At 59.1% G+C, this 27,701-nt stretch overlaps 2 protein-coding genes across 2 annotated transcripts; one reads left to right on the top strand and one right to left on the bottom strand.

The window, feature by feature from the left end:
* Window positions 1-166: 166 nt before the first annotated feature.
* On the top strand, window positions 167-12,694 carry LRRC74B (leucine rich repeat containing 74B; the record flags this gene model as incomplete). Its single annotated transcript, XM_084272248.1, has 9 exons — window positions 167-212; window positions 338-480; window positions 2,131-2,263; window positions 5,001-5,207; window positions 7,960-8,069; window positions 8,771-8,886; window positions 10,350-10,428; window positions 10,759-10,854; window positions 12,521-12,694. The coding sequence occupies 9 exons, from the start codon at window positions 167-169 to the stop codon at window positions 12,692-12,694; spliced, it is 1,104 nt and encodes a 367-aa protein (XP_084128374.1).
* An 8,550-nt stretch (window positions 12,695-21,244) lies between these two features.
* On the bottom strand, window positions 21,245-25,809 carry SLC7A4 (solute carrier family 7 member 4; the record flags this gene model as incomplete). Its single annotated transcript, XM_084272247.1, has 5 exons — window positions 25,801-25,809; window positions 23,571-24,621; window positions 22,761-23,437; window positions 21,932-22,040; window positions 21,245-21,438 (listed from the first exon to the last, which is right to left on the bottom strand). Exons 2-5 carry the CDS (start codon window positions 24,550-24,552, stop codon window positions 21,245-21,247), a joined length of 1,962 nt encoding a protein of 653 aa, XP_084128373.1. The 5' UTR covers window positions 24,553-24,621; window positions 25,801-25,809.
* Window positions 25,810-27,701: the final 1,892 nt, after the last annotated feature.

The raw sequence follows: 27,701 nt of genomic DNA, 5'->3' as shown, positions 1-27,701 counted from the left end.
CCCGTTGCCATGGCAGCCCCGCCCCTCTCCACGAAGTCCCGTCTCTCTCCGCGAAGCCCCGCCCACACCGTTGTCATGGCAACCCCGCCCCTCTCCGCGAAGCCCTGCCTACCCCCACCCCACCCCCCCGTCGCCATGGCAACCGCGCATCGGGCCCGGAACGGAGATGGCGGCGGCGCGGCTCGGCGGGGACGGGGATGGGGAGAGCCCGGGTGCGGCGTGCGGGGATCCGGCCGGCTGGGGCAGGGCTCCGGGGTGTGTCCTGGGGAGCGCCAGGCTGGCGCCGGGGCTCGGCGGGGACACCCGGTGACGCTCTCCCGACGCTCTCTCCCTGCAGGCGAAGCGGCCGCCGGCGGCGCGGCGGGAGCCGGCCGGTACCTGGCTGCGTGCCGGGCCTGCGGCGTGAGCCCGGCCTCCTGCCTGCTGCGGGCCGGCCCGGGCCCAGCGCTCAGCCTGCCGCACCGAGGCCTGGGCCCGCGGGTGAGAGACGGCAGCCCCCCCCCCCACCCCCCCCCCCCCACCCCCAGGGAGGGGCAGCCACCCCCGGGGCATCTCGGGGGGGCTGCGAGCCCCGGCCGCGTCCCCTCTGCTCCCAGCGCTGCGCTTGGTGTGGCCCCTCACCAGCCCCCCCCAGCCTGGGGCCTGGGTTCTGGCTGTCCCAGCAACGCGAAGGCCGCTGGAGCTCTTCAGAGGAGCAGAGCGGCCCCATATGGGAGGGACACCCCCCCTGTCTCCCTGGCCGGGAGCTCAGGGGCTGCTCAGGGGCCAGCACTGTGCTGTGTGAGCCTGGGTGCTGCTGCAGCAGGGGGCTGGTGGGCAGGGCAGGGAGCAGTGTCCTTCCCCAGGCCTGGGAGGGGCAGCAGGAGGATGATGTGTGCAGGGGTGGCAAGCCTGGGGTTGAAAATCTTGGATGAGAAGATGTTGTTTCCCTTGGGAAGTTCTTAAGTTGATGTTTTTTAGGAGGAAATAATAATCCTTCTCTCTGATGAAGAGAGACAGAGAGACTTGGGACTGTTCAGCCTAGAGGAGGCTGAAGGGGGGATCTTACCAATGCTGAGAAACCCTTGAGGGGTGGGGCAGGAGGATGGGTCACTCTGTTTAGGGTGCCCAGGGACAGGACAAGAGGTGATGGGCACAAACTGGGATAGAGGAAGTTCCCCCCCAACCCTGAGGAGGAACTGCTTCACTGTGAGGGTGGCAGAGCCCTGGGCCAGGCTGCCCAGAGAGGTTGGGGAGTCTCCATCCCTGGAGACATTCAAAGCCCTCAGCCTTCTGGAGGTGACCCTGCTCTGGCAGGGGGTTGGGCTGGATGATCTCCAGAGCTCCCTGCCAACCCCAACCAGTGTGGCCAGTAGGTCTGGGGAGGGGATTGTGCCCCTGTGCTGGGCACTGGGGAGGCTGCACCTCCAGTGCTGGGTCCAGTTCTGGGCTCCTCACCATCAGAAGGACATTGAGGTCCTGGAGGGAGTCCAGAGAAGGGCAGCCAGGCTGGGGAAGGGGCTGGAGGGTGAATCCTCTGAGGAGCAGCTGAGGGAGCTGGGGGTGTTGAGCCTGGAGAAGAGGAGGCTGAGGGGAGCCCTTCTCCCCACCTCCCCTGCCCTGCCAGGAGGGTGCAGAGAGGTGGGTGATGGTCTCTTCAGCCAGGGGACAGGAGATGGGACAAGGGGCAATGGGCTCAAGCTGCCCCAGGGCAGGGTCAGAGCAGATGGGAGGGAAAAGTTCTTCCCTGGCAGAGTTGTGGGGCTGTGGCACAGGCTGCCCAGGGAGGGGCTGAGTCCCCACCCCTGGGGGTGTTTAACAGAGGGGAGATGAGGTGCTCAGGGATCTGGTTCAGCTTGGGATGGGAATGGTTGGACTGGATGATCTTAAAGGTCTTTTCCTGCCTTGTGACTCTGTGGTTCATACATGAAGCACACAAGTATTTTTCCTTGGTTTGATGGAAGGAGGAATTCAGTTTTGATCACCATGAGTGAAAAGGAACCTCCTGAGCTTGTGCCATGGCCCATGGGTGCTTCTCCCAGCCAGCTTTACAGGGTTTTTTACAGCCCACCCCCCAAGGCCTGGTGGCTGAGGGCAGTGGAGAGCCCAGTGAAGCTGTACATCACCTGCTGTGGGCTTTTCTTGTTGCAGGGGGCCAAGGCTTTAGCCCTTTCCCTGATGGGTGATACCTCTGTCCTCACCTTAGACCTGAGTGACAACGGGCTGCTGGGAGAAGGGGCAGCTGCCATTGCAGAGATGCTGAAGGAGAACTGCTCTGTCTCAGGTTTGTATCCTCCCATCTGCTCTTCTCTGGGGGTTGGGTTGCAGTTGGGGAGGAGGTTGGGTTGGTGTGGTCTGTGTGTGTGTGTGAAGCAGACCAGAGCCAGGGTGCATGTTGACAGCTGCACTGCTTCATCACCTCTCCTTGCCTGGGCTCACAGCCCTGGCTTTTGTGAAGTTGGGATCCCATTTCTCCTGTGAAGCTGCTGGGAAGCCAGGAGAAAGAGTGAGTTTCTGCTTTGTAGATCTGAAACATCCCCCTGAAGCCTGGACTGTTCAGAGGATGTGCTCAGTAATGGTTAAAGCTTTCTGAGTTGCAGGATTTGCATCTAGGAGATCAGGCTTCTTTGTAGGGACAGGTGGAAGAGAAGCCCATCCAGAGTGAACTTGCAAGGCTCTGTTCTAGCAGCAGCAGCACACATTTGCTCTCCCCAGGGATGTTTCCCATGTCTAGTGGCTCTCTGGTGTCACACCACAGGTACAGGGAGTGGAACCAGAGCAAGTGCTTCCTCTGCTTAAGTCTCAGGCAGTGCTGTGGCCAGAGATGATGAGTTTAGTCCCTGCTGTTCCAGGGTTGATATTCCTGCCTTTCCTAGTTGGAGTAGCAGCTCCAGGCTGGACACTGACCTGTGTGCTGGGTGATGCCTGGCAGGGCCCTGTGCTGGGTGGGATACAGCTGGGGGTGCTGGCACGTACCTAGAGGCAGTGACAAGCCCTGCCAGACCTGGGGCTGTGACATGCAGAGCCAGGCTGGGAGCCCCTGTGCTGTGCTGCAGGGTGAGGGGTGCAGGGCAGAGCCATGGCTCTGTGTGGAGCCCCTGTCATCTCTCTGTCACAGTTCCCAGCACCTGCTGGAAAAGCATCTCCTGTTTCCATGTCTGAGGCTGTGCTGTGACTCTGGCAGGACTTCACTGTGGGTCACACTGCTTGCTGCACTGAAGGATCTATTTTATTTTCACAGAATCACAGGATCACAAGGTTGGAAAAGACCTTTATGATCATCCAGTCCAACCATTCCCATCCTGTGCTAAACCAGATCCCTGAGCACCTCACCTACCCTGTTTTTAAACACACCCAGGGCTGGGGACTCAGCCCCTCCCTGGGCAGCCTGTGCCACAGCCCCACAACTCTGCCAGGGAAGAACTTTCCCCTCCCATCTGCTCTGCCCCTGCCCTGGGGCAGCTTGAGCCCATTGCCCCTTGTCCCATCTCCTGTCCCCTGGCTGAAGAGACCAGCGCCCACCTCTCTGCACCCTCCCTTCAGGTAGTTTAGGTGGGGAGAAGGTCTCCCCTCAGCCTCCTCTTCTCCAGGCTGAACACCCCCAGCTGCTCCCTCAGAGGATTTGCCCTCCAGCCCCTTCCCCAGCCTGGTTGCCCTTCTCTGGACTCACTCCAGGACCTCAATGTCCTTCTGATGGTGAGGAGCCCAGAACTGGACACACAAAGTCCAGTTCACACAGAACAAGGTCAGTTGAGAGAGTGGAGACCACAGCTCGTGTGGCTGGGCAGCCTGGCTGTGCTATGGCAGTTCTCATGGATGAAGGTCCAGGGCTGTGAGGCCCCATTAACACAGGGTCTCCTCACTTTTGTCTGCAGGAGTTGGATTCACCCCTGGAGGTTCAGGGTTCTGCTACTGCTGTGCTAGGAGAATTCATGATGGAGTAGGGCAGAGATGTTCATGCTCTCAGGCTTGGCTCTCAGTGCCTGTCTTCACATCCATCCATGGTGTGACCCTTAGCTTCACTGTCTATCCCAGATTGTGCTTGTTTTGGAGCCAAGAAACCAGCTAGAACTTCTTCTGAGTGCAGCTTGTACCTGGAGTGAGAAGCACAAGACTTACAAGGAGTCTCATGGCCAGACCTGAGTGAGCCCTGGGGCCAGGCTGTGAATTCACAGACTCACAGGGGTGGGAAGGGACCTCCAGAGCCCATGGGGTCCAACCCCCTGCCAAAGCAGCTCCCTGGGACAGGGTGCACAGGTTGGTGTCCAGATGGGGCTGGAATCTCTCCAGAGAAGGAGACTCCACACCCCCTGGGCAGCCTGTCCCAGGGCTCCCTCACCCTCCCTGGGGAAAAGTTCTTCCCCATGTTGCTGTGGAACTCCCTGTGCTCCAACTTGCAGCCATTGCCCCTTGTCCTGTCAAAACAAAGCTCTGTTCTTCCTGCTGCATCCCCTGCCAGACCAGGCCCGGCACATTCCCGCTCTCCAGGCCTGGCCCTGCTCCTGCCATCACAGCAAAAGGCCGAGGCACCTCCTGCCATCCAGGCTGATCTGATACTGTTTGTTTTCATAGAATCCCAGCCTGGGCTGGGTTGGGAGGGACCCCAAGGGTCACAGAGCTCCAACCCCCCTGCCACAGGCAGGGACACCAACCTCCAGGCCTGGAGCTACACAAGGTTGCCCAGGGCCCCAGCCAACCTGGCCTTGAACACCCCCAGGGATGGGGCACCCACCCCCTCTCTGGGCAGCCTGTTCCAGCACCTCACCACTCTTTCTGTAAAGAACTTCCCCCTGATATCTAATCTAACCCTTCCCTCCTTCAGCTTTAGTCCATCCCCCTTGTCCTGCCATTATCTGCTCTTTTAAAAAGTCGAATCCCCTCCTGCCTATAAGCTCCCTGCAGGGACTGGGAGGCTGCAATGAGGTCCCCCCACAGCCTTCTCTTCTCCAGGCTGAACCAGGGCTCCCTCACCCTCACTGGGATGAAGTTCTTCCACATCTTTCCCCATTTTCTTTCCCCAGCTGTTGATTTATCTGACAACAAATTAGGCCTTGAAGGAGCAAAGGCCTTTTCTGCTGTGCTTCTGGCAAACACCACGGTCCGGGCCCTCCAGCTCTCAGGAAATGGCTTTGATGACCAGGCAGCCCAGTGCTTAGCAGATGCCATCGCAGCCAACAGCAAAGTGGAATCTCTAGATCTGAGTTACAACAAGTTTGGTGACAGAGCAGGTAAAGAGTGGGCTGGGCTGGGGCTGGGAGGGGGGCTGCAGTGGTTGGCAGGGGTGCTGGTGGGTGACAGGGTGGCCCTGAGCCAGCAGTGTGCCCTGGGGGCTGAGAGGGACAATGGGATCCTGGGGGCATCAGGAGGAGTGTGGGCAGCAGGTCAAAGGAGGGGATCCTCCCCCTCTGCTCTGCCCTGCTCAGGCCCCACCTGGAGTGTTGTGCCCAGTGCTGGGCTCCTGGGATAAAACAGACAGGGATCTCCTGGAGAGAGTCCAGAGGAGGGACAGAGATGCTGAAGGGCCTGGAGCATCTCCCCTGGGAGGAAAGGCTGAGTGAGCTGGGGCTGTTCAGCCTGGAGAGAAGAAGGCTTGGGGGGACCTTACGAATGTTTATCAATATCTGAAGTATGGGATGCAGGGGGAAATGGGCAGCCCCTTTTCAGTGTCTGTGGGGACAGGACAAGGGGCAATGGCTGCAAGTTGGAGCACAGGGAGTTCCCCACCAACATGGGGAAGAACTTCTTCCCAGTGAGGGTGAGGGAGCCCTGGGACAGGCTGCCCAGGGGGTGTGGAGTCTCCTTCTCTGGAGAGATTCCAGCCCCGTCTGGACACCGACCTGTGTGCCCTGTCCCAGGGACCCTGCTTTGGCAGGGGGTTGGACCTGATGAGCTCTGGAGGTGCCTTCCAACCCCTGTGACTCTGTGATCTTCCCTCTCTGCCTTTCCTTACAGCACTGCAAGCTTTACCTTCCCTGTTTCTTTCCCCTGCTCTCCCTGTTTCCCATGGTCTGAAGGTCTTTCTTGCACTCACCCATCCCTTGCTGTGCTCCTCAGTCAGTAGCTGCAGCTTTTACTCCCCTGTCAAACACTCATCACAGCAGAACAAACCCAGCAGGACAAGGTTTGCCCACAGCCCTCCTGCCCAGCTCCCTGGCACTGAGGGGTGCCTGAAGGGCCCCAGGGGAGGGTGAGGGGCAGCAGTGAGCAGGGGGGTTGTGCTTCCCTGGTCTCTGCCACCCTTGACAGCATGTGATTTGGAGAGTTCTTTGTTGATGGCTTTTTGGCTCTTTCTTTCCCATGTTCTTGCCAGTCCTGGCCCTGTTAATGCCTCTTGCTCTCTCTTTGGCTCTTGTACTTGATGCTTCATCTCCTCCATCTCCATCTGTGTGCTCTGCTGCTGTCTCCAGGCTGAATATTCACAAGTCTTCTCCTTACTCCTGGTCTCACCCTACAACTGGGCAGCAAATCCCTCTACATCCCATCCCTCCTGTCAGACCCACCCTCTCCCCTGCTTGTGTCTTCCATGAAAACCCCAGCACTGCTTTGCAACCCTTCCTCAGCACACATCTCCCCTGCTCTAGGCTCCCCCCCCTGAAGAATCCTCCATGTCTTCAGTGGGCTTCTCTGGCTCACAGGAGAGGGAACAACACTACTCATCTCTTCTGGCCACTGGGAACACACCAGCCATGCAGGGAGCCACAGACTCAGGAGGACAAGGTTGGCAGGGACCTCTGGAGATCATCTGTCCATCAGGTCACCCAGGATGGTGTCCAGGCAGGTTTGGGATCTCCCCAGAGAAGGAGACTCCACAACCTCTCTGGGCAGCCTGTCCCTGGGCTTGGGCACCCACAGAGGGAAGAGGTTTCCCCTCATGTTGGGATGGAGCTTCTTGTGTTCCAGTTTGTCCCTTGTCCTGTCACTGGGCAAGAGTCTGAGCACTGAGAAGAGTCTGGCCCCTTCCCCCTGACATCCACCCTTCCAGTACTGATAGGCATTGGCTGGATCCCCTCTCCATGTCCCAGGAGTCTCAGTCTTTTCTTCTTCACCTGGTTCCTTCCCAGATCTGTTCCATTTTTCTCCTCATGCCTTCTGAAGGCTGCAGGGACTGCTTGTTTGTCACCCCCCTGCCCTGCCCCTGCTCAAGTCAAACCCCTCTGCCCAGTGTCAGGCTCTTGGAATCACAGAATCCTAACACTGGCTTGGCTGGAAAAGCCCTTTGAGATCAAATCCACTGGCTAACCCAGCACTGCCAAGCCCATCACTAAACCATGTCCCTGAGCACCACATCCACATGGTTCTGAATCACCTCCAGGGCTGGGGACTCCACTGCTGCCCTGGGCAGCCTGGCCCACTGCTTGACAACCCTTTCAGTGAGGGTTTTTATTTTCTAATAACCCCAAGGAAACCTCCCCTGGTGCAACTTGAAACCATTTCCTCTTGTCCTGTCTTATCTTCCAGCTTCCTTCTCTGCTGTGCTGGTTGCTGACCTCATTTCACTGCTGCCCCACTTGCAAACTCACCCAGGGCTTTCTGAGGGACCCTGTCCAGGTTTTGTAATGGCACTGGGAGAGGTGAAAGAGAGAGGAGAGGAGAGCTGGCTGCTCTGCCAGCCCAGGAGCAGCCCCTCAGCTTGCTGCTGGCCAGAGCTGGGGAGGGTGAGGGACTCTGGCTGCTTGGTCTCAACTTTCAGCCTCTGCTCAGGCAGGGGAAGGAGCCTGTGCACTCACAGCCCCACCATGGGCACCAGAGCCTGGCTCTGGGAGGCAGTGGTTGGATTTTTCTCTCCTCCTTTGCTACAGCAGCCTGTGCTCTGACAACACACAGCCTGTTGCTTGGGACCTTCAGTTTTAATTGCCTGCCTGGAGGTAACAGCCAGATGTGGAGAAGTACCTCAGCTAACCCAAGCCTCCTGTTCTGCAGCAGCAGCAGCTCATCCTTTTAACTCTTAACCTGTTTGGCTTCATGTATTTTTTCTCTTAGGTGAAATTCTGGGTGTGGCAATAGCAGAAAACATTGGACTGAAGGAGCTGAAGATCAGCTGGAACCATCTCCAGAGTCAGGGGGCTGCTGCCTTGGCCAGAGGCTTGGGGGTATGAAGTCTTCACTCCTGCTTGTAGGTTCTGAGAACTCAGATGAAGCTCTGTGTGTGTGTGTGGATGCTGTTTGCATTCTGCCCTTTGCTGCCCAGCAGCCCCTGTGATCTGGGGTCATGCAGACCTTTGGGCTAAGAAAGGGAATTCAGCCATTGTGGACACACTGCTTGTGTTTTCATTGCTCTGTGTCCACTTCTTTCCCTTGTTAAGAATCAAAATAACCAGAATAAATGCTTTGAATTGTTTCATTTCTCTTCTGAATCATATAGACTACCCAGGGGGGTGTGGAGTCTCCTTCTCTGGAGAGATTCCAGCCCTGTGTGCCCCTGCTTTGGCAGGGGGTTGGACCTGATGAGCTCTGGAGGTCCCTCCCAACCCCTGGGACTCTGGGATTCTATCACTAATCAATACAGAAACTGCTTTATAGTCCTGGGCACAGTTTTTCCTCTACTACAAGGAAGTGGCCTGCCAGTCAAACAAGCAGGAGTTCTCCCATCCTTGTCAGCTGAAAGGGGCCACTCAAGTAAACTGATTTTTGCCTCTTGTGTAATGCAGATCAGAGGTGCAGCCCAAGGGTGGGTGCAGCATCAGCTCTCCTGGGACAGCAGAAGGAGCAGCAGTGCCCAGGGAGGGTGTTTCTTCTGCACTGAATCAAGTTGATGGGGAGACTCAGTGTGTGTGTGTGTCCCACTCCACAGGCAAACACATTCCTCAGAGTGCTGGATGTTTCCTACAATGGCTTTGGCAACACTGGAGCTGCTGCCCTGGGAGAGGCTCTTCAAGCCAACAGTGTGCTGGAGGAGCTCAGCATTAGGTGGGTCAGGCCCTGTGGCATCCCAAATCCCAGTTCCTCTCCCAAAACTGGGGGTCACTGCTTGAAGGGATGTGGATTTTGTTATGGGATGTGGGGGAAGAGCATCTAGGGGGATGCTTAGGGAGGAATCAGGGATGAGGGAAGGGATCCAAGTGATCCAGGGAGGAACAAGCATGGGAACAGAGAGGGGCAGGGCTGAATGGTGAGTGTTTCTGCCTGTGTTGGTCTGTGTGAGTGGCCATATCTTCAGTGATGACCTTGATGAGGGAACAGCACCCACCCTCAGCAAGTGCTGATGATCCAGAGCTGGGAGGAGTGGGTGACACACAGGACACTCCTCTGCCATCCAGAGAGACCTGGACAGGCTGGAGAGCTGGGCAGGGAGAGACCAGATGGGGTTCAACAAGAGCAAGTGGAGAGTCTGGCACCTGGGGAGGGATAACTGCTGGAATCAGGACAGGCTGGGGGTGACCTGCTGGAGAGGAGCTCTGTGGAGAAGGACCTGGGGGTGCTGGTGGGTGACAGGGTGGCCCTGAGCCAGCAGTGTGCCCTGGGGGCTGAGAGAGACAATGGGATCCTGGGGGCATCAGGAGGAGTGTGGGCAGCAGGTCACAGGAGGGGATCCTCCCCCTCTGCTCTGCCCTGCTCAGGCCCCACCTGGAGTGTTGTGTCCAGTTCTGGGCTCCCTGGGATCAAACAGCCAGGGATCTCCTGGAGAGAGGCCAGAGGAGGGACAGAGATGCTGAAGGGCCTGGAGCATCTCCCCTGGGAGGAAAGGCTGAGTGAGCTGGGGCTGTTCAGCCTGGAGAAGAGAAGACTAAGGGGGGACCTAATTAATGTTTATCAATATCTGAAGTATGGGATGCAGGGGGAATCAGCCAGCCCCTTTTCAGTGTCTGTGGGGACAGGACAAGGGGCAATGGCTGCAAGTTGGAGCACAGGGAGTTCCACACCAACATGGGGAAGAACTTTTCCCCAGTGAGGGTGAGGGAGCCCTGGGACAGGCTGCCCAGGGGGTGTGGAGTCTCCTTCTCTGGAGAGATTCCAGCCCCGTCTGGACACCTCCCTGTGTGCCCTGTCCCAGGGACCCTGCTTTGGCAGGGGGGTTGGACCTGTTGAGCTCTGGAGGTGCCTTCCAACCCCTGGGATTCTGGGATTCTGTGATCCTGTGTGTTACATGCATTGGTGTCCCTGCCTGTTGGAAGCAGATGAGCAGCCTCACTACTGGGGCCATGGAGCTGTGGCAGCCTTGGCTCTATCAGCCTGTGGGATTTGGCAACTCCTCATCACTTCAAGCCTCCCAAATACAATTGTTTAGCTGGAAGGAGCTGCCCTGAATTCCCTAAATAACATGTTTACAGTGCTGGGTGAAGCAGGAGGCTGCATATCCTTTGCCTGAGGGCTGTGGATCTGGAGAGCCTGTTGCTCAGCCTGTGAAGCTCTCCTTTTGTCTCTGATTTTAGCAACAACCACATCTCAGTGGCAGGAGCTCTGCACATTGCAGCTGGGCTGAAGAAAAACAGGACTCTGAAGAGACTCAACGTGAGTAACTTTCCCAGGGAGGTATTAGAGCCTCTTGGGCATGATCAGAGATCACTGGTGGGTGGATTGGAACCTGTGGGCCAAATCCACAGCTAAACCAGGGGGCTGCTTGCCCCAGCCTCTCTCCTCCTCTCCCTGCTCCCCTGGCTGCAGTGTGCCCTTGTTAGGACAGCCCCCTTGTGCCCAGCAGTGAGCAGAGCTCAGTGTCTGGCAGCTTAGTACCCTCCTAGCAGCACTGGGGGGCACTGGGGGCACCATGTGAGAGCCCTGGGAGCACTGGTACCATGAAGGGTCATGTCACGTACCCTGCTCTTTCTCTTTGGCCTGCAGATGAGCAGAAATCCCATGCAGAGTGAAGGCTGCTGTGGGGTCCTCAGAGCTCTACAAGCAAATTCCAGCACTGGCATAGAGATCCTGGACTTACCAGTAAGTCTCAACACCAGAAAGAAAGGCAAAGGGAGGGGAGAGGTTAATGCATGGTGGGTTAATTAGCAGAGGGATTCTGGCTCTAGTGGTGTTGCTTCCCAGTGATGGAAGGAATGCCCCCTGCCTTGCAAACACAGGCATGTCTGTGTGAGCCTGGGCCCCACACTGTGTGTGCAGCAGCACATGGAGGCAGCAAACCTGCTGCTCAGGCTTGGGGCAGCTGCAAGGTGTGGAGGGGCTCTTAGTGCAGAGCTGCTAAGGCCCTGTGAGGAGAGGGGCTGCCTCTGCATTCAGGAATTACCCTGGGAACTTGAGCTCTCTGCTCTGGTGATGCAGATAGTTTTGGAAGGATTTCTGTCCCCCTTTTTTAATGAAGCTCAGTGGCCTTTTTATGACAGAAGAGCTTCCACCTGAACACCCACCCTGTGTGTGAGTGGTGCCAGGTCACAGAAGGCACCTGTCTCTAGGTAGCCTTGGCACAAGGTGTGTTACACACCTTCCCAAAGAGGTCACTTCTGGAAGGGAAGCTGTGTCTCAGGCCAATAGCTGCTTAATCCCCTTTGGGCTCAGGTAGCCAGCAGCTCCTTTGGATTTCAGGAAAGAGAAGGCAGTTGCTCAGTTGTTTATGGAGGAGGGATTTGTGCTCCCTGACTCACACACAATGCAGGTGACTCCACTGGAGGTGATTACATGAGATCTGTGGACAGAAGGTGGAGGTGTGATCAGTGGAGTTCTGCTTCAGCCAGGGGAGAGCTGCACCTCAGCTCTGCTGCCTGTATGGACTGGATTGCTCCAGGTTGCATAGAGACTGCTGGTGAGCTCAGAGAAAACCCTTTCCCTGCAGTCACCAGCATTTAACCAGGTCACTCTGGTCCTTTGTGACCCTTTGCTATGAACAGTCCAGGTATCTGCCCTGAAGAGAGCCCTGACATGTCATTAAGTAGCTGTCCCTTGTGCCTCCCCCTTCCCAGCTGCTTTAACTCCTCTTCTACAGGCTGTTCTGAGCTTGCCATCTACTCTGGCACTGTCTGGCTTTCTCTCCAGGTCTTTGTTAGTTTTGGATGGGGTGTTCCCTGCCTTTATGCCTCTCATTAGCTCAGAAACAGGAGGGGGATCAGCTTGTTGAAGGGCAGAGACTGGCAGGACAAGGGGGATGGAGTGAAGCTGGAGGAAGGAAGGGTGAGATGAGATATTAGGGGAAGTTCTTTCCAGAGAGAGTGGTGAGGGGCTGGAACAGGCTGCCCAGAGAGGGGGTGGGTGCCCCATCCCTGGGGGTGTTCAAGGCCAGGTTGGCTGGGACCCTGGGCAACCTTGTGTAGCTCCAGGCCTGGAGGTTGGTGGCCCTGCCTGTGGCAGGGGGTTGGAGCTCTGTGATCCTTGGGGTCCCTTCCAACCCAGACCAGTCTATGATTCTGTGATTCTGTGATTCCTGCTGCTTCCCCACCTCTTCAGCTCTTCAGCTTCCTGCCCTGGAAGCAGAATGCTGCTGCTTGTGGAATCTCCTATCCCCCAGTAAAGGGATGGTGCTGGCTTACTGCTCTGGATCTCATCACCTTGTGTGAGAACTGTGCCTGGGTTTAGAGAGCACAGGATGTGTTGCTCTGTCTCCTGGGGGAATGTAAATCACACCCTGTGCTTGCTGACCTGGAGTGCTTTTTCCCTCCAGGACATCCCTGTGAACAGAGAGCTTGAGCAGCTGTGTGATGCCCTGAAAATCCTGTTCCCAAATCTTCTTCTCAGACATGGTGGAAACACAGAGCTGCAGAGGAGAAGACAGTCAAAGGTTCCACTTCACACTCAGCCCAAAGTGCTGGGTAACTCCCAGAATTCAGTGTCCTAACACTAACTCTGCAGAGCTGCTGCTTCAGCACCTCTGCCCAGCACCCCAGGACAGCCAGGCTTGGGAGACAAGGGTGCTCCAGGACAGTGCTGAGGGCAGCAGGGTCTGTGCAGGGACTGAGGGCAGCAGGGTCTGTGCAGGGCCTGAGGGCAGCAGGGTCTGTGCAGGGCCTGAGGGCAGCAGGATCTGTGCAGGGACTGAGGGCAGCAGGATCTGTGCAGGGACTGAGGGCAACAGGATCTGTGCAGACCCTGAGGGCAGCAGGATCTGTGAGAGCCTGAGAGCAGCAGGGTCTGTGCAGGGCCTGAGGGCAGCAGGATCTGTAGAGCCTGAGGGCAGCAGGATCTGTGCAGGGACTGAGGGCAGCAGGGTCTGTGAGAGCCTGAGGGGAGCAGGATCTGTGAGAGCCTGAGGGCAGCAGGGTCTGTGCAGGGACTGAGAGCAGCAGGATCTGTAGAGCCTGAGGGCAGCAGGATCTGTGCAGGGACTGAGGGCAGCAGGATCTGTGCAGGGACTGAGGGGAACAGGATCTGTGCAGGGACTGAGGGGAACAGGATCTGTGCAGACCCTGAGGGCAGCAGGATCTGTGAGAGCCTGAGAGCAGCAGGGTCTGTGCAGGGCCTGAGGGCAGCAGGATCTGTGCAGGGACTGAGGGCAGCAGGGTTTGTGAGAGCCTGAGGGGAGCAGGATCTGTGAGAGCCTGAGGGCAGCAGGGTCTGTGCAGGGACTGAGGGGAACAGGATCTGTGCAGGGCCTGAGGGCAGCAGGGTCTGTGCAGACACTGGCTGCTTCCTCAGTGCTGGCACTTGGAAGCTTTTCTCTCTTCACTTTAAGGTTTCTGCTACAACCAGCTCTGAGTCTCTTCCAACACATGCCAGAGTGTTTGGATCTTGAGCAACCTGGGCTACTGAGAGGTGTCCCTGCCCATGGCAGGGGGGCTGGACCTTGATGCTCTTTAATATCCCTTCCAGCCCAAACCATTCTATGATTCTCTGTTAAGTGTCCTGCCATGAGAGTCCAGGGGCTCCTTTTCAATCCCCATCCTTGTCTGTAGGGACATTTGGCTGGCAGACCACCTCATGCTGTAGCTGCTGGTGCTGCTTGGGCCTGTAGCCCACTGTGCTGGGCTGTGTGCTTGCTGTGTGGGAAGCAGAGTCCTGCCTGAAGCTGCACTGTGCCACTCCCTCCCTGCCTCAGGTTTCTTCTCTGCACAGCCCAGGTTGCCTTCCCTGCCCTGGCATCCAGGGAATACCCTGGATGCTGTTCCTGCCTTGGTTTACTGTTACATGGGTGCCTGAGCACACTGTGGCACACAGGGCATGGTGAGTCAGGGGTGGGGAGGGTTGTGAGCACCTTGAGGAACCCTGGGCAGGAGCCCTGTCTCCTCTGAGCAGCCTGGCTCAACTCTCCTGGGCTCTGTGAAGTGGTTTCTTGCAGTTAGGGAGAGGGGCTGAGGATGGTCACACAAGCAGCTCTGCCATGCCTGGCACAGACAGCCCTGCCCTGCAGTCAGAGGGCAGCAAAGTGGCACCACAGTGCTGCCTTCACCTCTCTGGGGCTGTACACACCTTCCTTCCCTGCAGCACTCTTGTGCCCACCTTGGATTTGCTCCTTCAGTGCCCTGTGCCAGGCAGGGGGGCTGGGGACACCCAGGCACCGCTTTCCTCTGCCCCAGGGAGATCTGTGCCTCTCCCAGAAGGCAGCTCAGGATGTCAGGCTGTGGAAGGGACCTGGAAAGATCAGGACAGCTTCTGGCAGTCTCCTTCCCCAGGAGCTGGCTGCTGCCCTGTGTTCTTCCTTATGCTTTACTCTTGGATCAGAAGGAATCCAACCCCCTGGCTCACTTTTCCACTTCATTTACCTAATCCCTGTGCCTACCAGTGAAGCTGCAGCTGGCCATGGCTCTCAGCAGAACATGAGGGCTTAGTCTCTGTGTTTGAAACTAACTCTCTGCAGCAGAGGTTCCTAATGGAGCCTGTCCTATAACCACCCAAATTACTGTACCATTGTGTATTTAATAAACCTTGCCTGTGCCTGGGACTGATGCCTGTCTGTCCACACCGTGTGGAGATGTCTCTTGTATGCTCTGTGAACCTGGGCTGATTCTAGAAGTTTTGGACCCATCCTGACATTTCATCTCTGGATGAAAAATTGGTGGGTTGTGCCCAGCAGCTGGTGTGGGGTGTGAGATTTCAGGGTAAGTACAGTCATCCCTTGCTGTTCCTGTTCTGGCCCTTGTCCCCAGCCTGTCCTGTGCTTTCCAAAGAGGATGCAAATTAAAAGCATATTAAAAAATAAGGTGGGTAAAGAATTCTTACAGACTAAGCCCTTCTTGATGCAGCAGCTGGTGTAACTAGAGAAGGTCCACGTGGCACACAGTGATTCCACTATACCAGTTATTCCCAGTTTACCTGGCACTCTCCCCAGCTGGTATCACTATTCCTCTCCCCTCCAAAGTCAGTTGGGGTCTCTTTCTGGTCCCCTGTTCACAATGTCATTTCCAGTACTGAGCCTTTTTACCTTTTCTTTTTAAAATCCAGTTGTTATTTCAGTTCCTTTCTGGTTCCTTTACAAACCTGCCAGGTTGTAAAGGTGCCTTGTGGAGAGTATGACAGAGCTCCTGCCTCTCCCCAAGCTCCTGTCCCCACTGAGTGGACACAAACCCATGTGAGTTCCCACTGACCATGTTTCTTCCTTCCTTCCTTCCTGAGCAGCTCTCATTCTGAGCAGTGCCTGTTGGAGAACCTTCACTTCTCTCTTGGAAGAACCAGCTTGTTTTCCTGCAGTGCTCTGCAGCTTCTCCAGCTGTCCCACTGCCTCTGGAAAACAAGTGGTAACACTCCCAGGAGTTTGGTAGCTGGTTCTACCTGAACCACTTCTGGTGTAAGTTACACAGATAATGGCAAAAGGTTTAGTTATAGTAGCTGGTGGGAATTACAGAATCACAGGGGTTGGGAGGGACCCCCAGAGCCCATGGGGTCCAACCCCCTGCCAAAGCAGGGTCCCTAGGACAGGGCACACAGGTCGGTGTCCAGATGGGGCTGGAATCTCTCCAGAGAAGGAGACTCCACACCCCCTGGGCAGCCTGTCCCAGGGCTCCCTCACCCTCACTGGGAAAAAGCTCTTCCCCATGTTGCTGTGGAACTCCCTGTGCTCCAACTTGCAGCCATTGCCCCTTGTCCTGTCCCCACAGACACTGAAAAGGGTCTGATTCCCCCTGCATCCCATCCTTCAGATATTGATAAACATGAATCATGTCCCCCCTCAGTCTTCTTTTCTCCAGGCTGAACAGCCCCAGCTCACTCAGCCTTCCCTCCCAAGGGAGATGCTCCAGGCCCTTCAGCATCTCTGTCCCTCCTCTGGATTCTCTCCAGGAGATCCCTGTCTGTTTGATCCCAGGGAGCCCAGAACTGGCCACAACACTCCAGGTGGGGCCTGAGCAGGGCAGAGCAGAGGGGGAGGATCCCCTCCTGTCACCTGCTGGCCACACTCCTCCTGATGCCCCCCAGGATCCCATTGTCTCTCTCAGCCCCAGGGCACACTGCTGGCTCATGGCCACCCTGTCACCCACCAGCACCCCCAGGGCCTTCTCCTCAGAGCTCCTCTCCAGCAGGTCACCCCCAGCCTGTCCTGATTCCAGCAGTTATCCCTTCCCAGGTGCCAGACTCTCCACTTGCTTTTGTTGAACCCCATCTGGTCTCCCCCTGCCCAGCTCTCCAGCGTCTGCTGGGGCAGAGCAGCCTGTGCCATGACCAAGCTTCCCCCAGCAAGGCAGAGAAGTGTTTGGTGAACAATTCCCTCCCCTTTACATCCTGAACGTGCTGCCATGGCCGAAGGGACCTCAGCTCCTGTCCCATGGGGCAGGGTCAGGGTGTCAGTAGTGCCCTACAAGGCTTCCAGCCTAGCAGGGGGAGCACAGAGGCAGATGGGGTCAGTTGAAAGCAGCTGTCCTTGCCCCAGGGAAGCCTGTTCCTGGTGTTTCATAACCTCTCCAGCAGAACTGGTGGCAGCAGGAGGGAGCATGTCTGGTCTCACTCCTAAATCCTCCCTCGTGACAGCTTAAGCCCGTTGCTTTTTGCTTTGCCTCCTGTGCCTGTGGTGAAGCTTTATTCTCCTTCCCTCTGTGGCTGCCTGGATGGAGCCCTGGCCCTCCTGTGTCCCACAGGCTCCTCTGCTGCTGGCCTGGGGCTGTGCAGCCCATGCACACACCCATACAGCCCATCAGGAAGCCTCTGTGCTGCATGGAGAGATGGGGACAGCAGCTGGGGGCACAGGCTGCTCCCCTGAGCCCAGGCTGTGGTGTGCTGGGTACCTGGGCTTTGTGAGGGACACAGGGGTGATGGGACCCAGGGTTTGTGTCACCTTCTCACAGCCTGCCTTTCTCTGGCTGGGGGGAAGGAACAGATCCTGCTGGCATCTCTGGGATGAAGAGTGGTGCTTACCTCATCCTCTGGCCCTTTATCTGCAGCAGAAGGAGGGGAGGGAGGATGGAGGGGGATAATGAGAGGATTACTTACAGCCAACGCCCTGCAGCTCGGCTGTGCTGCTTGCAGAGCTGCAGTGGAAGGGCCGGGAGGGATAATTTAGGAAGCTATTTAATTAGGACACAGAGCTGCTCTCTCCTGAGCAGCAGCCCACCGGCTCTCTCCCAGCCCTCCCAGCTCCCCTTTCCCTCCCTGGAGCATGGAGAGGGCTCAAGCACTTAACTGGGTCAGTGGCTGCTTATTTCATGTGATTAAACAGCCTGAGAGCAGCATCAGGATGTACCTGGCCCCCCCAGCACCCCCCAGGAGCTCCCAGTGCTGGTGGAGCTGCCCTGGTGCTGGGGCTGTGTGGGGAGAGGTGCTGAGCCGGCTTCCTGCAGCCTCCCACACCAGTGCCTGCCCAGTCCCCTTGGAGCTGGGCTGGGGATGCCCCTCTCACCCCAAGCTGCAGCTTGGGGTTGGGGGTAGGAGGGACATGGGCTGATCCAGGGTCTCCACTGCTTCCTGGGGCAGCATCAGTGTCCTCCTTGGTCCAAACCCTGTGTCATCCCTCCCTTCTGAATTTGGGTTTCTCCTTGTCCCCTCACACCCACCTTGTGGGAGCTCTCCTCCCAGGTCACAGCAAGCTGGTAGCTCCTCTACCAGTCCTCCCAGTCCAGCAGCACCCCTGGTGAGGCCTGGCTGTCCCTGGCAGTGGGGGGATTATCATCCAAGGATCATGTTAACCCTCTTAGCCCAGCCCAGCAGCACACGTGTGGGAGCTGCTCCTGCCCCGTGGCCCCCAAAGTCCTTCCAGTTTCCCCAGGCCCTGGCACTGGTGCACTGTACTGGGATGGATTTCCACACCAGGCTGCTCAGACCATTGCCAGGAGTTTCAGAAAATGTGGTTTAGTTTATTTGAAGCTAATTGGGAGCAAGATGCTCCTGTGGCACCTCAGTGTGACAGCAGCAGCCACAGGGACACAGCACAAGCTGCCATCCCTTCGTGCTCCACCCAGGGGGTTCTGTGGACTGCACAAGGGGGGGGTGGTTTTGGTTGGAAATCTGCCTGGATCATGTTGGGAGGGGGTTCAAATCAGGGGGTGGGAAGTGCTGGAGGTTTTTCTCCTACAATTGCAGGCTGGCATCTTGCAGCCCTGCTGGGAAGTGTTGGGTTTGGGTGGGATTTTTTTTTCCTGGTGATGCAGTTTGCAGGAATAAATCGTGACAGGAGGGGCTCTCCTGGTGGCAGTGGCTGCTGACAACCCCTCCTTTTGGTGGTGTGCCTTACTAAGCAGGCAATTTCAACTCAATTAACACACATTCTGCACGTGCACAGGGCACATTACTGCAACAGGACAGTGTATGGCACCAAAGAACCCACCAATTTTGTAATCCTATTAAAAAAAAGAATTGCCAAGGGTGCTCAAGAGGGCAGGCATGTCTCCCAGGCTGCTGTTAATTACATCTCAACCCTTTAATTTCCCTGCCAGCCACATCTCCAGCTCTCCCTGGCCGGTGCTGGGGGTTACCCCTTATCTACATTTGCGTTTATTGGGGCTGCTCAGCAGTGATTTCTCTGCATCCTTACAAATTAATGCTTTCAAATACATTAAATATCAATGGTTATGAACCTTATTTGACAACTCATAGGTCTCAGCTGATGCTGGGTGAGCCTGGGCCTCCTGAGAGGCAGGAGTATTTTGTGATGTGACTTCTATTGGGTTCTTTCTCCAGAAGGGAATGAAAAACCCAGTTTGAACCTCATCCTATCCTGCTCTGTTTGGGGTTTTAGAGCTCTGCCCCAACGCTGCTCTGGGCTCTCCTGCTCCTGATACATCTCTGTGGTTCTTTCTGCTCATCTTTATCCTCCTGACAGTGGGTTTTCTGCAGATTAAAAGCTGACAGTTGGTAAGGAGAGAGAAGTCTGTGGCTGCCCCAGATACCTGCTGAGTAGTTTTTTAATAAAGAATTGGCTTGATTATCCTGGGAAGGAAACCTCCCTGGTGAAGGGGTGGGGGGGGGGGGGTGGTTTGGGGGTGTCAACGGGCCCTCTCAGGCCCTTTTTAATTCACAGGGCCTCCCATCCAGGCAGCTTGTTCCCTTTGACGTTAGTGAACCCCCCCTGGTGCTGCTCAGGGCACCGGGCCTCAGGCCTGTCTGGGTCAATATTGGGCCCTGCAAAGCTCCAGCTCCAGGCTGCCTTCCCACAGCTGCCCCAGCGCCATGGGGACCAGCCAGGGGCCTGTCCAGCTGAACCAAATTCCAGTGCCAGCCAAGCAAATCTGCTCTGGGTGCTGCTGCTGGGCCCAGCCAGGCCTAGTGCAGCTCCTGGCCCGGGGACTCGCCCTGGAGCTGGCGCGGGCAGGGCCTGTGCCCCCCAGGGCAGCGCCCGCAGCTCTCCCAGGGCTCTGGAGGGAGGTGGCTGGAGGGAGGGGTTGGGGGGGTGGGGGTGGGCAGCATGAATCCCCCTCCAGCAGCTTTCAGGGGCTTCCCCTGAGCACTGGCTGGGTGAGCAGCTGGACTCCCGGCGGAGGGTGGGGGGGACGGGACACAGCACAAACAACCGGAGCCATGACAGAACCAGGGTTTATGAGGGTGAGCGAGTCAGCCCGGTGCTCACAAGCCACTACACAGAGGTGCCAAGCAGGGCCACAGCACGGCGGTGGGGACGGGCTGCTCGGGCGGCGGCAGCGCAGCGGGGACGCGGAGCGGCGCTGGCAGACAGAGGGGTTCGCCGTGGAGCATACGGGACCACCCCACAGCCCATCTATTCCTCCCCAGGGACTGGCCAGCCGGAAGCAGTTGGGATTCTCTGAGTCTATGATTAGCCTGCCCATGGCCCCTGGCTCCTGGCAGGGTGCAGATGATGCTGCGTGGCTGCAGGGAGCAGGGTGTCTACGTCAAGGCCTGGCAGCTGGGCAGCTTTGTACTCAACTGGTTGTTTCCTCCATGTCTCTCTTCCCAAGGCCCCCATCCCTCCTCTTCCACTTTAGGCTGCCCACGGGCCAGCCAGCTCGGGTGGCTACACCAGCACCACTGGGGACCCTCCCAGGATAGTGCAGCAGCTGGGGTGAGCCCCAGAGCATGGGGATGCTTGCCAGGGAGGGGGCAACACAGAACCCCCAGAGCCCCTCACGAGCCCCTGAGAGCCCAGGAGGGACAGTGTGTGGGGCTGAGCCCTCCCATGCCAGGACGGGCTGCAGCACAGGCTATGCTGCTGAGGAATGGGGGAGCCAGCTCCAGGCAGTCCAGCCGGGGATGCTGCTGGGGATTTCTGGGGACAAGGCAACAAATCTGGGGTCCTGAGCACCTGGCACAGGGCTGGGGCAAAAGCCAGTCCCTGGCAGGACCACAGCAGGTCCTCACAGCCAGGGCATGGCACTGAGCCTGTCCTTGAGCAGCCGATGCCATGGCTGGGAAGCTGCTGTCAGGTCTCTGCCATGCCAGCCTGCACTGGCCTTCCTGGGCTCTCTGCCCAGCCACTTGCTCTGGCCATGTCCCTTCTCCCCCTCATGTCCCCAGCTGCTCCTCAGCCCCCTCAGCCCTGGCCTTTTAGGAGAGCGGCCCTGGGGCTGGCGCTGGCAGGGATGCGGGTGAGCAAGTGCATTTGGCCCCTGCCTCCTTCTGTGGGTAGGCACCCTCAGCCAGGATGAGAGCCTGGATGGGCAGTGCTGGGCTGCTTGACCTGGTCCCTGGGGCCCCCTGCACCACTCTGCATCCCTGGCTGCACAGCCGGGCCAGCAGACCTGCTGTGCAGCGCTGGGGTGTGCTCAGGCAGGAGATGGTGAGGACACAGCTCCTCATGAGCCAGGCAGGGGGGCTGAGACCCAGCACCTGGCTGCTGGGGCTGGGGAGGGAGAGAGCCAGCCCCACACACACACACACACACACACACACACTCTGTGGGGAGCTGGTGGGGTGGGATGAGCATCCTCAACATCTCCGGGTGGAGACGCAAGCCCAGGGCACCCCGGTGGCTCCGCTGCCAAAGGGATTGGGAGGAGGAAGAGGGGGTTCTCTGCCCTCGCTGGGGGGGATATAGACTAGATGCTCCCACAGCCAGGTGCCCCCATCCCCAGGGGTGTCATCTCTTGCTGTCTTCGGTGCCGCTGTCCCCCAGGCTGGTGGGGGGCTGGGAGCTGGGCTGCACTGCCTGCACCCTTTCCTCCAGGCTGCCGCTGGGGAACACCACGTAGCGGGCGCTGACACGCTGCGGCCTGGGCTCCCGCAGGTTCTCCTTGCTGTGCCAGATGCCATAGCCAAAGTACACCAGCAGGCCTGCAGTGGGGACAGGGAGAGCAGCGCTCGAGCAGGGGCCAGCAGCTGCCATGGGTGCAGCCAGCATCCCAGCAGAGCTGGGGCACGGCACCGGGTAAGGGCTTGGAGCAGCTGATCCCGGGTGGAAAAGGATCCTGCAGTGTGTAAGACAGCAAAGGGGGGGCAGGTCCAGCCCCTCATCAGAAAGGGGGCCTGGGGATGGTTCTGGTCCAGAGCTTGCAGGAAGAGCCAAGCCAGAACAAAGCCCAGCACCTTGGGAGCCAGTGGTGGGACACCCCGGCGTTGATGGGACACCTCAGCGTGCCTCTCCGTGGGGGAATGGGAGGCAGAATGGGGCCAGTGAGCTTTACAAACCTGTGGCTGGGGGCAAAGAGCTGCCAAAACCACCAGCCAGCACCGAGACCAGCTCAGGTCCAAGGAAGATCCAAGCCAGAGACAAGCTCGGGTCCCCTCTCTGCCATCCCAGGGCTCACGCTGCCACAGCGACACTCACCTAAGAGCAGCCAGATGGCAAAGCGAAGCCAGGTCATGTAGCTGAGCTTCAGCATCAGGTAGATGTTGAGGATGATGCTCAGTGCTGGGGAGAGGGGCACCAAGGGTATCTGTGGGAGAAACAGGGGGGTGGTCAGACCGTCCTTAAAACCCCAGAGACAAAAGGTAAAGGCACAAAGTGACTGTCACCCTGGGCTTTCTGAACGGGACAGGTTTGGCAGACAGCAGGAGGAATGGGTGAGGAGCCAGGGGCTGGGAGATGGAGCTGGGAGATGGAGCTGGGAGCCAGAGCTGGGAGATGGAGCTGGGAGCCAGAGCTGGGAGCCAGGCTGTATGCAGGGCTGGTCACAAGGGCCAGACAAGCCCCCAGCACAGTCCAGGGGAGGTGGCATTACTGCTGGTGTCACCACGACTGCACCGTGCTGGGGGTGCAGATGGGCTGGAAACCAGAGACAGGGAAGCATGAGGAGCACACAGGTCATTTGGAGGCTGAAGAAAAGAGCTCCACTTCACAGCTCAAGGGCAGCCCAGAGGGTGTTGGGACAGGCAGGAGAGGAGCAGAGAGGGTGGCAGAAGAGGGAGCCCAGGGTGGGTAGGAGCAATCCTGTGGGATGGCTGTGGAGTTACTGGGGATGGCCCTTCCCAAACCCTGGTGACCATGCAGGCACTAACCCCCCACACCCAGTGCTTGCTGACACCCTCCTCAGCCTCCAGCACTCGAGGTGTTTTCACCAGCCCAGGGTGAGCGGGGCCTCCTGTGCCTCCACCCGAGCTGCTCCCACCCTTCAGTCCCCCAGAGGGACTAATCCTGCTCGGGCCCCTGGGCGTACCTGGAAGGTCTGCGTGCCGTGCTGCTGCTCGTGTGCCCAGATGAGCAGGAGGCTGAGCAGGAAGCCCAGGCTGAAGAGGACCAGCAGCAGGGAGTAGCTCCAGGTGGGCAGGTGGAGGTGGGTGCTGCCAAATACCAAGATGGAGCAGAGGCAGATGGCAGACACCATCAGGGTCACCACAGCCACTGTGACCACCTCACCTGGGTAGAAGTCACTGAGGAACTCCAGGTAGGGCTCAAAAGCTGCCTTCAGCTGCCCTGGCTCCCGGTGCTCTTTGCTCTTCTCCCTGTCCACCAGCTGGAGCTTGTCAGAGAAGGACTCATACTCCTTCAGCTCACCAGCAGATGGACCCTCGTGGGACTCGGGGCTGGGCCGGCCACCGGCTGCTGGCCCAGGGACATCCACCTTCTGCTGCTGGAAGCGCAGGACGATGATGCTGGCGGCCACGAAGGTGTAGGCCAGCAGCGTGCCAATGGACAGGAACTGCACCAGGGCCTCCAGGTCAAAGACAAGTGCCAGGAGAGCCATGAGCAGCCCGAAGACCACGATGCCGACCACGGGCACCTGCGTGCGGGGATGCACTCGGGAGAAGACCTGGAAGAAGAGCCCGTCCTCAGCCATGGCATAGACGATGCGCGGCAGGGAGAAGAGGTTGCTCAGCAGGACCGTGTTCATGGCTGATGGATGGGCAGAAGAAAGGGCACCGGGTCAGACTTCAAACTGCCCCAGTTCCCAGACCCCATCACAAGCAGGGTGGGTGGGAGGGGTGTGGGGGGGAGGGCAGTACCCCCTGCCACCGCCTGTACTCACCGCAGATGGAACCAGCAGCCACCAGGAAGCCTGCCCAGGCATAGCCCCTCCTGTAAAACGCATCTGCCAGGGCAGAGTCGGGGTCCAGCGTGTGCCAGGGCACCATCAGCGTCAGCACCACCGACACCAGGATGTAGGCGCCAGTGGCCAGCCCCAAGGAGAAAGCGATGGCCCTGGGGACAGCCCGCTGGGGGTTCCTGGCCTCTTCGCTGGACGCCGCGATGACGTCGAAGCCCACGAAAGCGTAGAAGCAGGTGGCCGTGCCGGCCATGATGCCCGAGAGCCCGTACGGGGCGAAGCCACCCTCCTGGGCACTCCAGTTCTTGGGCTGAGCCAGGACGAAGCCCATGATGAGAATGAAGAGGATGACACCCATGCTGATGGCCGAGAAGACGTGGTTGAGCCAGGAGGAGACTTTGGCCCCGAAGGAGATGAAGGCGGTGGCTACCAGCAGGATGGCAGCTGCCAGGAAGTCAGGGTAGCGGGCCAGGAAGGGCAACTGCCAGGTGCCCACATGGGTCTCAGTGAAGTTCTTTATCTTGTGGTTGAAGATGGAATCCAGGTAGCCGCTCCAGGCCCTGGCCACGGCAGCTCCCCCGATCATGTACTCCAGCAGCACGTTCCAGCCGATGAGGAAGGCCCAGATCTCACCCACAGACACGTAGGTGAACATGTAGGCAGAGCCTGTCTTGGGTACCCGGGCTCCAAACTCAGCATAGCAGAGAGCAGCCAGGAGCGAGGCGAAGCCAGCGATGATGAAGGAGACTATGACAGCAGGACCAGCGATCTCCTTGGCCACGGTGCCCGTGAGGACGTACAGCCCGGAGCCCACCATGCCCCCGATGCCCAGCAGCGTCAGGTCGATGGTGGAAAGGCATCTGTTGAAAGATGTCTCCATCATATCAGCCTCCAGGGTCTTCACCCGGTTGAGTTTCTGGCAGAAGCGGGTCAGGTCGGCGGAGCGGGGCAGCCATCGCGCCATCCTGAAGGCAGCAGGCCCTGCCCTCTGGCAGGGTGAGGGGTCCACAGCGGCGAGACCCTGCCCAGAGACCTGGCAGAGGAGTAGGGAGGTGTGAGCATCCCTCCTGCAGGGAGGTGTCGGGTGCTGGGGACAGGGTTGAGAAGCCACCAGGGCACCTGCAGCGTGTCCCTCGCTCCTCAGCCAGCGTGGGGCTCAGCACTGGAGCGGGTCCTTCTCCAGGCTGGTGGCACAGGGACCCCCACACCTGCGTGCCAGGTGGGAGGGAAAGCACAGTACACCCAGGGCAGCATCTCCCAGGCCTCCTTAAAGCCCAGAGCAGGCTGCTCCGGCCCTGCTGACGGTTCCTTCACTGTTTCCACGCTATTCAGCATCTCCCTGACCTTCTCCCTGGTGTGCCAGGAGCACACCGAGGGGATGTGCAGGGTCTCCCTGCTCCCAGCATCTCGCTGCCTCCCCAGGCAAAGCCCAGGTGTGGCATGGAGGCGGGCAGCAGGAAGTCCAGAGGAGCTCCAGCAAGGATGTGGGTGTCCCTGGCCAGACCAGGAAACACATCCAGTGCCTGGGCACCAGTCCCAGCTGGCAGCTGCTGCTGGAAGGGTGGGAGGACTCAGCTCTGGGCACCCTCAGGTGACTGCTCCATGGGGTGGGCTGCAAACCTGGGGATGCTCTCCCCTTCCAGCTGCCCTCCTTCCCGTGCAGGGAGACGTGTCTCCCTGCATCCCCAAACCACGGGTCCTGCTCAGAGCACTCCTGCTGCTCAGGGCAGCCCTGCTCCCTGGCTCTCTATGACCAAAAAGGTCCCCAGAAAGGCCACCATGAGCTGACAGGATGGCACCAGCCCATGGGGATGACAGGCCTGCTGGCACTGCCCGCGCTGGCTGACATCCCCCAGCCCTGTGCTCAGCCCCTGTGAGGGGAGGGGATGCAGCGTTGGGGTGCCCAACCCCAAGACACCCACCAGCCACAGCCGGGCAGGACATGGAGCTCCACACCCACTGGGAAGAGAGCAGCTGGCCTGGGACAGGGAGTGGGCGCGGAGGGAACCCCGGCACAGGTGAAGGGGTGGGGTTTGGGGGGGTGGGGGATGCTCAACCCCCGGATCCATCCCTGGGCTGGGGGAAGTTTCACGCCCCCGCGATGCCGATGCCCGGGCAGCGCTCAGCCCCGGCCCCGCTTTCCCGGAGCCGCCCCCAGCCCCCAGCCCGCAGCCCCCAGCCCGGTCCCGCCACCCGAGAGGGTCCCGCTCACCTGCGCGGGCGCGGCCGGGGGCACCGCGCGGCTCCGCCAGCGGCACCGGCCCCACCTGCTCGGCGCCGCCGCCGCCTCCCGGCCCGGCTCCGCCTCCCGGGCCCGGCGGAAGGGCGGGGACCCGGCGCGGCGGCTGCGGGGCCGCCCGGGGGGGCTGCGGGGCCGCCCGGGGGGCTCCAGCCCCGGGGTGTCTCCGCCGGCGCCGGGAGCGGGGGTGGGGCGCACCCAGCCCCCGGGGGGTGTGGGGGGGATGGGGGGGGGGGTCGGTGTGTGGGTCGCGTCGGGTCCCCACGGCGTTGTCAGAGGATCACAGACCGGGCTGGGTTGGGAGGGACCCCAAGGGTCACAGAGCTCCAACCCCCTGCCACAGGCAGGGACACCAACCTCCAGGCCTGGAGCTACACAAGGCTGCCCAGGGCCCCATCCAACCTGGCCTTGAACACCCCCAGGGACGGGGCACCCACCCCCTCTCTGGGCAGCCCCTTCCAGCCCCTCCCCACTCTCTCTGCAAAGAACTTCCCCCCAGTATCTCCTCTCCCCCTTCCCTCCTCCAGCTTCACCCCAGCCCCTTGTCCTGCCAGTCTCTGCCCTTTTAACAAGCCCATTCCCCTCCTGTTCCTCTGCTCCCTTCAGGGACTGGGAGGCTGCAGTGAGGTCCCCCCACAGCCTTCTCTTCTCCAGGCTGAACCAGCCCAGCTCCCCCAGCCTCTCTCTGTAGGGGAGCTGCTCCAGCCCTCTGAGCATCTCCGTGGCTCCTCTGACCCCTCTCCAACAGCCCCACATCTCCCTTGTGTTGGGCCCCAGCTCTGGACACAGGACTCCAGCTGGGGCCTCCCCAGGGCAGAGCAGAGAGGGACAATCCCCTCCCTGTCCCTGCTGGGGGGACGCTGCAGGCTGGACACCAGCCCCAGGGATGGGGTGTGGGGATACTGAGCTCCATTGCAGCAGCCTGAGCCCCACAGAGAGGGGACAGCAGAGGCCCCGGGGTGACCCTGGATCTCGGGGCTGGATGGAGCCCCTGCCCCTTCCCCCTTCACTGTTCCACAGAGGGTCCTGCCTGTGGCCCCATCAGGGGCCTCCTGCCATGGACACAGGTACCTCCCTTGTGCTCAGGCAGCTTGGGGAAGAAGCAGAGGTTTGGAGAAAGCTGCTGAAGCAGCAGTAGGGGAAGATGAGCTCCCAGGGCAGCTCCCCCAGGAGTTAAGATTCTCTTGAACCAACACCATCCATCTGCTTCTCCAGCCCCCCCTGCTCAAGCAGGGACCTGCTCCACCTGAGCCTGCCTTCCACAGGCTTCATGCAACCCCACAGCTCTCCTATGTGAGGAGAGGTCCCTCTCCCCCTCCCCTGCAGTGTTTATCTCTACCCTGTCCCCACTTGGGCAGCTCCTGTTCAGACAGAGGAGCCCAGCGTGGTTGGAAGGTGCTCCAGACCTCTGGTGTCCCCAGGGCCTTTTACAGAGCCTGGTCCAGCTCTCCTGCCCCCTTCCTGGGATGAAGGGACCTGTGGTTGATGGCTGCTGCAACTTCATAGAAGCAGAATGTCTTCCAGCATCCTCTGCTCTCTTCCTGCTGTCTCAGTTGGTTTCCTGGTGGCTACTACAGCTGACATTTCCACAGGCCCATCAGTCATCACCCTACATGTCCCCTCTTAGTCACCATCCTCTCAGAGCCCACCATGCAACACTAAAGGCTCCCATGTGCCTAAATTCACCCTCACCCACACTGAAGTGACCTCATGATGTGCAGGGGGACTTTGCCCTCCTCCTCCTCAGCCCAAAGTATAGAAAAATGGGAGCAGGAGCAAGAACCTGTCCCTTTCTACCAGCCTTCTGTCACATTCCCCTAGTTCCCAGGTGAACACAGGTGAAGAGCTCCTCAGATCACTCACCAGCCTGGAGC

Source organism: Gallinula chloropus (assembly GCF_964237585.1).
Source record: "Gallinula chloropus genome assembly, chromosome: 17".
NCBI classification, from domain to species: domain Eukaryota; kingdom Metazoa; phylum Chordata; class Aves; order Gruiformes; family Rallidae; genus Gallinula; species Gallinula chloropus.
Note: the sequence above shows the minus strand (reverse complement) of the source record. Positions and strands in the feature narration are given on the sequence as shown.